Source organism: Cebus imitator, unplaced genomic scaffold (assembly GCF_001604975.1).
Source record: "Cebus imitator isolate Cc_AM_T3 unplaced genomic scaffold, Cebus_imitator-1.0 Scaffold211, whole genome shotgun sequence".
In the NCBI taxonomy this organism is placed as follows: Eukaryota; Metazoa; Chordata; class Mammalia; order Primates; family Cebidae; genus Cebus; species Cebus imitator.
In genome coordinates this window covers 3401484-3414939 of record NW_016107526.1, presented here as the reverse complement: position 1 = coordinate 3414939, position 13456 = coordinate 3401484, and the positions used below count along the sequence as shown (strand labels likewise).

General features: G+C 34.0%; 1 protein-coding gene across 2 annotated transcripts in view; it reads left to right on the top strand.

Annotated features, from left to right (window-relative positions):
- ADAMTS6 (ADAM metallopeptidase with thrombospondin type 1 motif 6) overlaps nt 1–13456 on the top strand; it is a 333068-nt gene that overhangs the window by 17966 nt on the left and 301646 nt on the right. For both annotated transcript variants that reach the window (XM_017548588.2, XM_037745748.1), the window contains exons 4-7: nt 3211–3379; nt 9642–9853; nt 10341–10424; nt 10932–11077. In XM_017548588.2, coding sequence (XP_017404077.1) covers nt 3211–3379; nt 9642–9853; nt 10341–10424; nt 10932–11077 — 611 coding nt within the window. The remainder of the gene's footprint in view (nt 1–3210; nt 3380–9641; nt 9854–10340; nt 10425–10931; nt 11078–13456) is intronic.

The following is a 13456-nucleotide window of genomic DNA, read 5'->3' as shown; positions in this document are numbered from 1 at the left end:
CAGCCACCGTTCCAGAGGACTACAGGAAAGGAGTGTCATTTAGGGAGTTTCAGGTTTTTGTTAGAGCAAGATGAAGTGAACATTCACAGATGAAGCTGGGGGTAGAGGAGATTTTGTTGATGATTGACCTCGAGTTTGAGAGGACACAGTAGAAGTGTTTCAAATAATAGGGAGAGGTAGGAGATGGGATCAGAAAACATGATATACATAATCATATGGGGATTAAAATTCAGGGGTTGAGGTTTGGGCTTCTCAAAGGAATTAATACCACAAGGAAAGAGGGAACATGGTGAGATTAGTCCTAATGGTCCTGAGGCAGATAGTGTAAAGGTGAATGGGGATACTGAAGTAAGTGAGAGCAGGGCTCTTGCCAGGCATGCATAGATTTCTGGTGCTCCCACTAAATTTAGGCCCTCCATCATCTGGTTTTCAGCCCCTGTCTAATCTCATAATCACTCTTCCCATCCCTCCCTTCAGTCACTGTAGCTCTCCTGGTTGTTTCTAAAATACTGTAAGCATGCCCCTATCTCATTGCCTTTGTATTTGCTGTTTCCATTGTCTGGTCTGCTTTTTCCCAAGATATATATTTGGCTTGCTCCCTCATTTTATTCAGGTTTCTGCTCAAATACCACTTTATTAGAGAGGATGGTCGCAACTATCAAAGATAGTTTGTATAACTCTCTCACTTCTAATTATTCTCTGCTCTTTTTGATTGCTTTTACCTCCCTTCTTAATGTGTATCACTACCTGATTCATCATTTATTTGTATGATCAAATAACTAGCTATTTCTAGCTCCTCTCACCGAAATGTAAGCACCATGATAGAACTGGAACTTTGGTTCACTGTTGTATTCCCACTACCTAACATAGTATCTGCCTTGTGATAGGTACTTGTGAAAGCTTATTTTGTGAATGAATAAATAAATTCAGAAACAGCCCTTAGGGGATAAGAGAATTATAGTATAGTGGTTAAGAGTTCAGACTCCAAAGTCAGTCACATGAGTTCATTGTTTAAACTTGCTCCATCTCAGTTTCTCATCTGCAAAGTGGAACAGATAGTGGTACGTCAAAGAGCTATTAAGAAGAGATTATATTATAAACATTTTACAAGTACTTAACATATAAAATCTCTGGATTATCCTTCCAGAATCATTTCATTCTGAAATTAGAGACGGTGTTTACTTACTAGGCTTCTGACTTCATTTTTACCCAGCAACTCGAGTCTCTTGTCTGGTAACTTTCAATTTTCTTGTGCCCACAGACCAGCATGACTTTAGTCCCTAGCCTTTCTGGACTGTAGCTGAGACCCTGCTTCCTACATATCCCTCTTATCAAAACTTATACTTGCCTCCTGTTCTGCAGGAACTGTGCTCAGTTTTTCAGTACATTGTTAATCCACCTGGTAAAGTACTTCAGACTGAGGTATCTGAATACGTTAATGGTGTATTATGTTATTTCTGCCAGTATTTGCATTTAATGTAGGGACTACTATCCTTAAAGTAAAGCAAACAATGGTGAAAATCATATTAAGTAACTCAGGGCTGCTTTTTTTGTTTGCATTCCTCAGCTCATTTCATGTAGGTGACTGCCAACTTAATCTATAAATTAGAGTAACTCTGATTATGTCTTATCGTTCCTTCCAAGCATGAGGTACTTAACATGAATTTCTCTAAACAGAATCACGGAGGTAGAATTCAAAGGGACCTTAGAGATTATCTGGACTAGAGGTTTTCAACTTTCTTTTTAAAGCAGCAAAACCCCTTTTTCAAATGAAATATTATGTGGAAAATTAATATATAGATTAATAAAAGCACAGCTGATTCCTAAACCCAGGAATCTAAGCCATGTAGGTCTCCCTTTGTTGTCTGGGGCAATCCCCTGAGGGCACTTCCATGGAACCCTTAGGGCTCCCCAGAGTGCTGTTTTAAAACCACTAATTTAGACCACCTCTTTCATTTTTCCAGCTGAGGAAATACACCCAGAGAGCTTTTATTTTATCTGGTGTTACAGGGTAAATTAGTTGGATTAAGAGCAGTCCTCACATGTGCCATACTTAGGAAAACACTATTAGACAAGAGTGGAAATTCTTAGTTCAGATGTAGATAACTTTTACCATCTCATTTATTTTCATCAACCAAGTTTGTAACTAATACAAAGAAATATGAGACATAACCCTTTGCCTTAAAAAGCAAATAACGTAATTGGGAGACTACAACATGAAGTTGAAAAGTTATACCAAATTTAAATAAGACTCCAAGACTTGAGGTGTAATAAAGCTGAGTGGAATTCATTGAAAATAAGTGATTCTGAGAATTGGCTCTATTGGAGCTCAGTGGAGGGTGAAGCTACTCTATTTGGTTAGAGAAGATTTTAAAGAGGAGAGATAACTAAACTGAGTAGCACTGGGCTAAGTAAATAGGGATAAGGTGATATAATACTGTAAGTAAGGGCAGAACTTTGAATTCTAGTACCTTCACTTACCTCTGTATAATATTGGGAAAGTCCTTAACCTCTGAGCCTGTTACTTCATCTGCAGAATGGGGATGTATGGGATGTGTGTTAATTAAGGGCATATTAATTGATATACCATAAACCTCAAAATGTCAATGATTTATCTCAATAGAAGTTTATTTCTTCTGTATGTCTGTGTCTACATCAGACAGCTTTGTAAGAGGCCACGCAGGGACCTAGGTTCCTTCTTTTTTGGTTTCTACCTACCCTAGGTCTTTGGAATTCTCTTCATTCAGTGGGGAAAGAGAGTAGAAGATTCTACTGCAGAGGTATTCAGAGGTCGGGCTGAAAGTGGTATATAAACCTTTGCCCACTTTTTTATTGTCCAGAATTCAATCACAAAGCTATATCTAAACACAGAGGATATAGTTATGTGCATAATGTGGAACTGAAATAAGTTTTAGTGTTCACATAAAATCTGTTACCTCACAAAGTTGCTGTGAGATTGGAGGAAATCATGTATGTGACATGCTTAGTACAGTGCATAGATATATGGAGGTATTTAAATATCCTTTTTAAAGAATAGGAACATTTATATAATGTTTTACTGAGTACAGATAATTCACTAAATTTTTTATTAACATGTATTTTAACCCTGTCTTTGGAGAAGTATCCATTTATTTCTAGCTCTTGGTAATAATGATAACTAATATTTAAAATGATTCTCTTTGGTAAGTTCTTTGTTTATTTTTCTTTTAGCATGGTGTTATTGCTACAGAAGATGAAGAATATTTTATTGAACCTTTAAAGAATACCACAGAGGATTCCAAGCATTTTAGTTATGAAAATGGCCACCCTCATGTTATTTACAAAAAGTCTGCCCTTCAACAACGGCATCTGTATGATCACTCCCATTGTGGGGTTTCCGGTAAGTGAGTGTACAACTTTTAGTAAGTATATTGTATTGAATTGCTGCTTTTTCTTTCTTCTGGCAAGTATGGTAAGGTTAACAATAAAAGTAAGTAGGAATTTGACTAGAATTATAATGTCCAGAGCACTTTTAATAGATGTTACCTACCAATAGTTTCAAATCATTTGGAAGCTCTTTGAGACGCCTTTAAACTGTAAGTTTGTATAAAATTCATTTTCTTTTTTTGGTTGAAGGGAAAAAAATCATCTTATTTTACTTAAATAATAGCTATAGCTTTTATGCACAGGTATAGTGTAATACTCTGTGATGTTTGTTTAGCCTGATATTTTTATGCTAGTAGCAGGGATCTAGACATTTGAGTAAGACTTGAAGAGTCTTAAGGTAGTATTCAAAAGTAGTGTTAGCACTGAGTGAGGATAGTATAAAAATATGCAGTACAGACAATAAACATAGACTTCAGTGGTCAAGGAGAGCTTCATGGAAGAAGTAACTTCTAAGCTGAGGACTGAGGGAAAAGTGAAGGTAGCTGTGTAGAAGTGGAGAAAGCAGTGGCTATAGTGTTTCACATAGAGGAAATAGCGTTTATGAAGCTCCTAAACCAAAAGAGAGAATGTCATGTTTTATAAGTTGACAGATAGTTCAAGTAATTGGGTAATAGAATGTGGGCTGGAGGGATAAAGGTGAGGTTCATAGTGGTAGGAGGAAGTGGTTATGAGAGATGAAACTGGAAAGGTTAGCAGAGGCCACATCATGAAGAGCTTGTGAACCATGTTAAGGGGTTTGTTTATCCTAAGTGCACTAGAAACCCACTGAAAGGTTTTAAACAGGAAGAATAACACATAATCAGATTTGTGTTTTACAAAAACTACTCTGGCAGCAATATGGAGACTGAATTAGAGAAGAGCAAGACTAGAGGTAGGGAGTTAGGAGGATGTTAGTCTGAAGATGAGAAAATGTAGAGGAATAGTAGATATAGCATAGCATAGCAAAAAGAACATGGGCTTTGGTATAGGATAGGACGAATTACCTAACCTCTCTGAGTGATCATCTCAGCACATACTAGTTACCCAGTCAAATTGCAGGTATCATTAAGATGATTGTTTTGTAGTACACTAAAGAGTTATTATGCTAAAAATTTTTTTTTAAAGATTTGTTCTATGTAGTTCCAGTAGTTAGAACCAGGGGAAGAATGCCTCAGAGGGAGATTTCGGCTTAATGCAAAGCTAAAGTCAACAACAAGTAGATGTAGTAAAAGATAGAAAAGGTTGCCTTGTGAATTAGTGTATGATATGCATCATCCTTTTGTTACTTCTCCATATTTTTCATGGACTTGTTTTCTTCTTAAGTGTTGAGTTTTCTTTGGAATTTTTTTCTTAACTTACTGTTCTCATTCTGTGCACTTTCTTCTTAAGTAATCTCTGAAGCTGTTAATTAAGTCCTTGTTGGTCAAGAATAATTGGTACCAGAAAAAGACAACTTACGGTGAAGCTACCTAAAACATGAATTCCTGAGTTAATAATGAAAACAAAAGGTTTGCTGGGTCTTTGTACTGAGTAATGAAACAAACATTATGGAAACGAGTTTATCTTATCTTATATTCAACAACATTTAGATTGTCAGTACAATTATATATAAATTCTTTAAAAACTAGAATTCAAATATTTAGTTGGTTTATTTTAATATAATTTTCTATCATTTTCCATAACATGCCATCTTTCACTGTATGATTATAAAAAAGATCACCTTTTAGAAAAATATTTAAAGATTTTATCATATTCTGAAAAGCCTATCTCTTAATCCTTTCATATTTAAATTATTCTTTCTTGAAGTACATATCACATTATTTTAACCCAGGCAGATCCTTATTTTTTAATGGTTCACACATTAGTCAAACACTTCTCCAAATCCGTTCTTATGGCTATCATAAAATTCTGCCCTTTTGTGGGAAGATATTCTCCTACCTTCTCTTATTTGGATTACTATAACAATTTCCTAAATAGTCTTCCATTTTAATCTTTTCAATTCACTGGCCATTTCTACTACCCCGAACACTAGCATATTTATTTCAGACCCTCATTATTTCTTGCCAAGACCACTATATTGACTTTCTAATTATGCTTTCTGTATCCAGATTTTTGTTCTTGTTTTCAGTTAAATCTGTCTCCTAAATCTGGCTGTGTCACACACCTTGAAAAACTTCACTGGCTTCCCATTCTTGGGAATATAGTATTATTTCCCTATGTTCTGGGCAAGTGTTACTAGACTTTATTGGGAAAAAAAGCACTTGGGGTTTAGTAGTAAATTTGGGAAATGTCTGGCTAACATCTTAATTGTAATACTGTTTCAAACAGCATAGGTTAAGTGAGAGATGTGAATATATAGGCATACATTGCCAGTTAGCCTATTACCTGGAACTCAAGTTTATGCCAAGATATAAGATATCAAAACCCCCTTGACACTGGATATATTTATCTTATGTTCAGATATTAATTTTTCCATTCTAATTAGATTCAAACTATGAATTTTTAAAAATTTTATAGAAGGAATAAACGTTATTTTTAGGAAATAAACATTATGGATGTTTGTAGGACAAAAAGGAGAAAAAGAAAGTTACTCTTATTCCAACACCCAGATATAACTAAGTATTCTTCTAGTCCATTGAAATAGATATTATTATGTCTCTATATCTGCATTATCAACTTATATATTCATTAAGTAAATATTCATTTAGTACCTGTATGCAAGGCTCTTTTAGGTGCTGGGGATGCAGCAATAAATAAAGCAGAAAAACTGCTCTCATCGAGTTTATATTCTAGTGAGGAAAGATAGTTAACTAAATAAGCAAACAAACAAACAAATAAACAAATATATGGTGAACTGTCCAGAAGTAGTAAGTACTATGAACAAAAATAAAGGGGGTCAATGAAATAATAATGAGTGGCTGTATATGTTCAAGCATTTTGGTATTGATCAAAAAGTTAAAATCTTCTTTCAGATGACAATGTAATCCATATATTGATTTTGGAAAAAAGTTATTGTGTTATATGTGTTTATGAGCAATGTTTTCCTAACATGTTATAATCTAATCAGAATTAAATTGAACAAAGCATTCATTAACAGGCATCATTTGAAGAACTACTCATCTTTATTTTGAAACAGAACAAGTCAATCTTGTTCTGTTTTTCATTTTAGACTAAGAAAGATAGTAGTTACAAATCATTAAGCGTAACATTAAGAAGTCAATTGACAATTATAGAATGTATAGTTTTCTAATGAGCTAATCATGCTGGATTAATTTAATTTTTAAAATGAAACTGAAGATGCTCTCTTTCTTGATTTTATTCATTCAGTATATGTGTATACATAAAATATTGAATATATAATTATATATGATATATATAATATGCCTTTGATGGACATTCATAAATGAAAATACGTAGTTTAAATAAATAATAAAAATAAATAAAAATATGTGTAGTTAAAATAATTTGTAATTTGTTAGAGTGATAGCCAAGCAAACTAAAATTTTAAATTTTAAAAAACTAAAATGTTGAAAATTATGATGATAGCAAAGATGATAACAGCTATTACCTTACACTGAATTCATTTTTTTTGTTATTATTATTTTTGAGATGCAGTTTTGCTCTTGTTGCCCAGGCTGGAGTGTGGTGGTGCTGTCTTGGCTCACTGCAACCACCACTTCCCAAGTTCTAGTGGTTGTCCTGCCTCAGTTGTCTGAGTAACTGGGACTACAGATGTGTGCCACCATGCCCAGCTAATTTTTTTTTTTTTGTAGAGACAGGGTTTCACCATATTGGCCAGGCTGGTCTTGAACTCCTGACCTTGGGTGATCTACCCACCTCAGCCTCCCAAAGTGTTGGGATTACAGGCATGAATCATCTTGCCTGGTCTGAATACATTTGAAATTAGAAATACCATTTGCTATGTGTTTATTGCACAGTAGTGTCTAATTCTTTTCACAATATTTTAAATAAAAATAAGTAGAAATTGAATGGGTCAGAGAAGGCAGAATGATCAAAAGAATAAAAATAAGATTCTACATTTAGACATTTAAGCCGTCCAGCTAGAGAAAGAGACTGGGCTTGACTTAAATATATGAGTGGTTTTATGATCACAGAGCATTGAGCAGGAGAAATTGGAGTTATACTGATGTGGAAAAGCTTTTGGCTGTTTTGTAACAATATGAGCCAATGAAACCTAGTGGCTTACTCAGTATACTTTTAGTATATCACAGTTTCATTGGTCAAGAGTCTGTGCATGGATGGGTCATCTGCTTATGTTCATCCAGGGCTGAATTCTCATCTGGAATCTTGACTGGGGAAGAATCCACTTCCCCACCCCCATATTGTTGGCAGCATTCAGTTCTTGTGGTTATAGTTTTAGTTTTTGGATGGTTGTCTTCAGATGCCAGTTTCAGTTAACCAGCATGATTGCTCGCTTTCTCCAAGTCAGCAAGGGAGACTTGGAGAATGCTACAAATGCTACAATAATATATAACATAATCATGTACTAATATACTCAAAATCACATCCATCCCATCATCTTTGCTGTATTCTGTTAGTTAGTAGCAAGTGACCAGTCCTATCCATACTCAAAAGGAGGAAATCACAAAAGAATGTGAGCATCAAGAGACAGAGGTCATGGAGGCCACCTGGAGAGCCTGCCTGCCACAGTTGGATATAGGGAAACACTTATTATCTGGAGGATACTATTGAAATAAGAAGGGGTGTTTATGTCTTTGCTTCTCTTGACCTTTAGAAAGGAAGATGCTCATTTAACTTATGAGTTCCAGGAATATTTAACTGATAGGTCTCATGATCATTTCCACCTAATTTCTCAAAATTTATCCATCCTACTGTCTTAGCCCATTTCCTGCTGCTGTAACAGAATACCTGAGACTAGGTAATTTAAGAACACTGAAAGTTTATTTAGCATATGGTTCTGGATGCTGGGAAGTCCTAGAGCATGGCACCAGCATCTGGTGAGGGTCATCTCATGGAGGAAGGCAAGAGGAGAAAGTGAGTGCACACAACAGAGAGAGGAAATTGGGTCTAACTCATTATTTTTATCAGGAATCCACTCCCACAATAACTAACCCACTCCTGCAAAAATGGTTTTAATTCCTTCATGAGGGCGGAGCCCCCATGTTCTAATTACCTCTTAAAGGCCCCAGCTGTTAAAACTGTTACAATGGCAATTAAGTTTCACATGAGTTTTGGAGGAGACATTCAAACCATAGCACCTATGAATGCATTTTTTAAAAGACAAAGGCCAAAGAAGTTAGAAAAATGAGAATGGTTACACTTTCTGTCAAGTGTATCCTATGTATTAATCTAATTTTTCCTCACTAAATTTTTCAATAAGTGGAAGTGAGAAAGATTTCCTGTTCAATATAAGGATATGGAAGTGAGATATACAAAGGTCCTCTACATGCTTGTTTATTTAATGAAGATGATAATCTGAGGCAAGTGTTTACAAATACCATATCCCTGAAAGACTGCTTCTATACTGAAGAACCAAATGTCTAGAAAACAAAGGATACAGTGCAATCCATGCGAAATCTGGTTCAAAGCAAATTATGCTGGAATCATGATCTTTCAACTCTACTTGAATGCCTCTTACCTCTGGACTTTGGAAAAGAAATATTTTGAGTTCTCTGTCAGAATAAATAGTTGTAGACTGCCAGCCTAAGTGAAAAAAGTAATTCATTGCCTTTTAGAATTGAGATTTCTAGAGCAGTAGAATGGATTCTAATTAAAATAGTTTAATAAAAGCATCTTACTTTAAAATAAATCCTCAAAAGCATCTTTGGAATAGATTTATGCAACATCAGTGTTCTCTATTAGAGCTGTCTTAGGCTGATTCAAAAGTTCATACTCTAGATGCTTTTTAAACAATTTTAAATGATTCTTTGAAGTATATATTTTAAATTTAAATGTATCAAGATATAATTACTAGAATAGTATGAAATGACTATTTGAAAGTATTTTTATTAATTCATTTCTTAGACTTGTTTTGCTTTGTTTTCATGAGCAGTTGAACATTTACTTTTTTTTCAGATAAGATGATTATTTTGAAAAATTCACAGACTTTTTCTCACTACTGCATTTTCTAATTCTCTTTCCTTTGGAAAATCTTAATATAGTAGAGAATTTAAGAGAAGTATGTCTACATGAAAGATCTATAAATAAATATGTTTAATTAGTGAACCTATCTGAATTGGTTGCTTTTATTGTAGATTTCACAAGAAGCGGCAAACCTTGGTGGCTGAATGACACATCCACTTTTCCTTTTTCACTACCAATTAACAACACACATATCCACCACAGACAGAAGAGATCAGTGAGCATTGAACGGTTTGTGGAGACATTGGTAGTGGCAGACAAAATGATGGTGGGCTACCATGGCCGCAAAGACATTGAACATTACATTTTGAGTGTGATGAATATTGTAAGTTTGATCCCTCTATATAATATTTCACTTAATTATTTGTTGTGTTTTTGACTAAGGTCATACATTTTTGCTGTGAAATAAATAATGACAAGAATTTACCTGTCTAAAATGGTAAAATACTTGATCTAGTAATGTTTCAGTGCCATAGAAATACATTTAAAGACGACCTTATCATTCATTTTTAGATAATATGAGAGTTGTAGTGGATTGTTAAATCTTGTTTAAGAGGCTTTCTTTAACTTGAAACATCAGCTCACCCTCTAATTTTCATGCTATAGTTCATGTCTAGGAGAAAATATTTCTTGAGGTAGACTTACATAAAAACCTTTTACCAAGGCACCTTTAGGGTAGACTTCTAAGTGATATGGGGTAATGTATACAATGGTTAAATTTATAAAAAATCATTTTACCACTTAAAAAAATCAGACCGTCACCCTATGATTTTTGTCTGACTTTGTGTCTTTTCTTATTTTCTGGAGGTCAGGTTGCCAAACTTTATCGTGATTCCAGCCTAGGAAACGTTGTGAATATTATAGTGGCCCGCTTAATTGTTCTCACGGAAGATCAGGTAAGAATGAGTTAGTTTATAAATCTAAGATTCTTAACAGATAGGCTATATAGACTTACTTATTATTTAAGAATATGTTTTATTATTGCTCCTGTTAGGAAGTTCTAGTTGGATGTGATACTTAGCTCTACACATTTAATATCTTAAGTAAATTTTAAATACGTTACAAGAATATACCTCTTATGTTAAAGCCATATAGATGTATATTAGCTATATGTTTCAGTATAAGGGTGAGCATTTGCATGGCATATCTTATAATAGTGGTTATCATTAGTTTTTATGTTGATAATCTATGTTTACATCATTAAAACTGGAACTGGAAAGAATGTCTGTTAAATAATACACCAAATGAACTCTAGGTCAGATATTATAGAGATAAAAATTGGCAAGAGATTATTCCTAGAAACCACTGCTTCTAATTATAGTCTTACTTTAGTCTTCAAAAGTTTTAACAACTGACCTTAGTAATTTGTTTGGAACATTTCTGGTATGCATGTTGTATTGCAGCCAAACTTGGAGATAAACCACCATGCAGACAAGTCTCTCGATAGCTTCTGTAAATGGCAGAAATCCATTCTCTCCCACCAAAGTGATGGAAACACCATTCCAGAAAACGGGATTGCCCACCATGATAATGCAGTTCTTATTACTAGGTATGGTTTGTTGCAAGTATTTTTCCTTTGATTGTTTTGTTTATTCACTATTATAATAAATTTGGTTCTATCTAAAGCCTCATTCAGATAATGAGTATAGAGAAAGCAAAATGATAATTTATTTTTCACTACTGAGAAAGAATGTATTATACTATTATTATGTTTGCATCAGATGAATCAAATAAGAAAAAAGAAAATATTAAGATTTGACTTAGAAATTTAGTAAATAACTTTCCTTCTACTGATAAGTTCTATTCATAATGTTTCATCGGAAGCATGTAGATGATTTATTAACTGAACAAAATACCTACTAAAACAAGATTAAAACGTGTGAGAAAATATATATCTTAAAAATAATCATTATTGGTTATAAAATATATTAACTATTCTTGCCTCATAGTTGTGTTAAAGTGTATTAAAAGGGAGGAGGAGACTGGCAGTTATATAACTTACTTGAATGCTTATTTAATTTAAAATACTTTAATTAAGATATATAAATATTAAAAAGTAGGTTGATTACACTATGCATTGAACAGCTTGTCTCTCAACCAAAATTATTATTTGATGATAACCCATTGAATTCTTATGTTGCTTTCCAGTTTTACAAAACTGTTTTCAGATCCATTTTATTCTTTATTCTCTAACAACAACCCTGAAGATAGTGTTATTATGTTACGCATATTAGAAATTAGGGAAGGTAAGTTTCTGAAGATTACTCAGCTAATAAGTGAAAGAATAGGGCTCAGATCCTGGTGATCCTGTCTTTTATTATATGATGCTATCTGTTTTAGTTTTTAATACTCTAATTATGATTGGATAGAAACATTATACTTAAATTATTTTAAGTTTGCCTTTTGACCTCTTATTAGTATTTTAAAAATAAAAAAAAATAGCAGTAATAATAAACAAATGGAAACATTCTCTCTTGGCTAAGTGGAGTAGTCTTTGGTATGTTGGTTATTTCAGTTTGCAAAGCAGAATTTAACATATGCTTCATCTGTGTATGGTATATTCATTGACTCTACATTAGGTTCCAGGGATGGAATACAAAGCATATGAGTCAGAATCTTCAGATTCAGTAAGATAATGTAAACTTTAGAAAAATTTCCCGGGTAACTGAGTCATAGAGTGAAAGTTCTGAATTTTATTTTATAGTTATGCTTACTTTAATTGACTATCTACCTGGCATCATAGGTGAGAAAATTTGGTTTATGACATGCTAGCTGAATAAAATCATATGGTTCTGTATTAATATATGTTGACATTTTATTGTGGTAAAATTTGCATCCCCTTAGAGTCTTCTGGTCTGGAATATCCTCAAATAGACTTAAGTAATTAAAAATTTACTAGGAATTGTGCAAATATAGAAAACTTTCTGTTTAAAAATATGGACATTGATTAGTGTCAATGAAATTACTAGAAGAAAATGTCTGTTGTATATAGCTAAAAAAATGATCATAGATATTTACATGGATTTTGTATTTATATTTGTAAAGCCCTTTCTCTCTTCCCAAATACGACATGCAGTGGACTCCCAGTACTTCAAATTTCATTATTATATCTCCATTGGATTTGTACCTTTTGCCTCAAATGACAGAAGTTATACCAAGCACACATATAGGTATTCGAGCAGTAGAGTACATCTGGACAGTTAGCCCACGTTTCTTTGCCCTGGCTACAACATTCAGCTGTCCAACTTTTTACCTGAAGTCTCCTGGATATTTTCCTGATTCTCTGCAGGGCTCTTCTTTGCTTTTGTAAGCTACTTTGAGTGCCTTTTTGATGTGTGAGGTTTGAACATAAACTTTTCTCTTTAATTTTTATTTTATTTATTTATTTACTTTTTGAGATGGAATCTTGCTGTGTTGCTCAGGCTGGAGTGCAGTGGTGTAATCTTGGCTCACTGCAGCCTTCACTGCCTGGGTTCAAGTGAGTCTTCTGCCTCAGCCTCTTGAGTAGCTGGGATTACAGGCTTGTGCCACTACACCTGGCTAACTTTTTGTATTTTTAGTAGAGACCGGGTTTTACCATGTTAGCCAGGATGGTCTTGATCTACTGACCTTGTGATCCACCTGCCTCGGCCTCCCAAAGTGTTGGGATTACAGGCGTGAGCCACAACGCCTGGACAATATTTTCTTTTTAGACTTGTCTCCTAATGATCAGACTAGTACTAGAAATGATCTCAGGATTTAATAGGGTAGTAGTTCAAAGAGTTCATATCATATTATTTTAGACGGGCTAATGTAACAGGTTAGAAAAATGCCTTTTGGGGCAGTGTGGAATTCTTTTTTGAATTCTTATTAAAGTTTATCTTTAATATTAGGAATGGTTATTTTTTGAGGATCAGAGGAGAGCTGCTAGTGTTGGACTGTCTCTTAT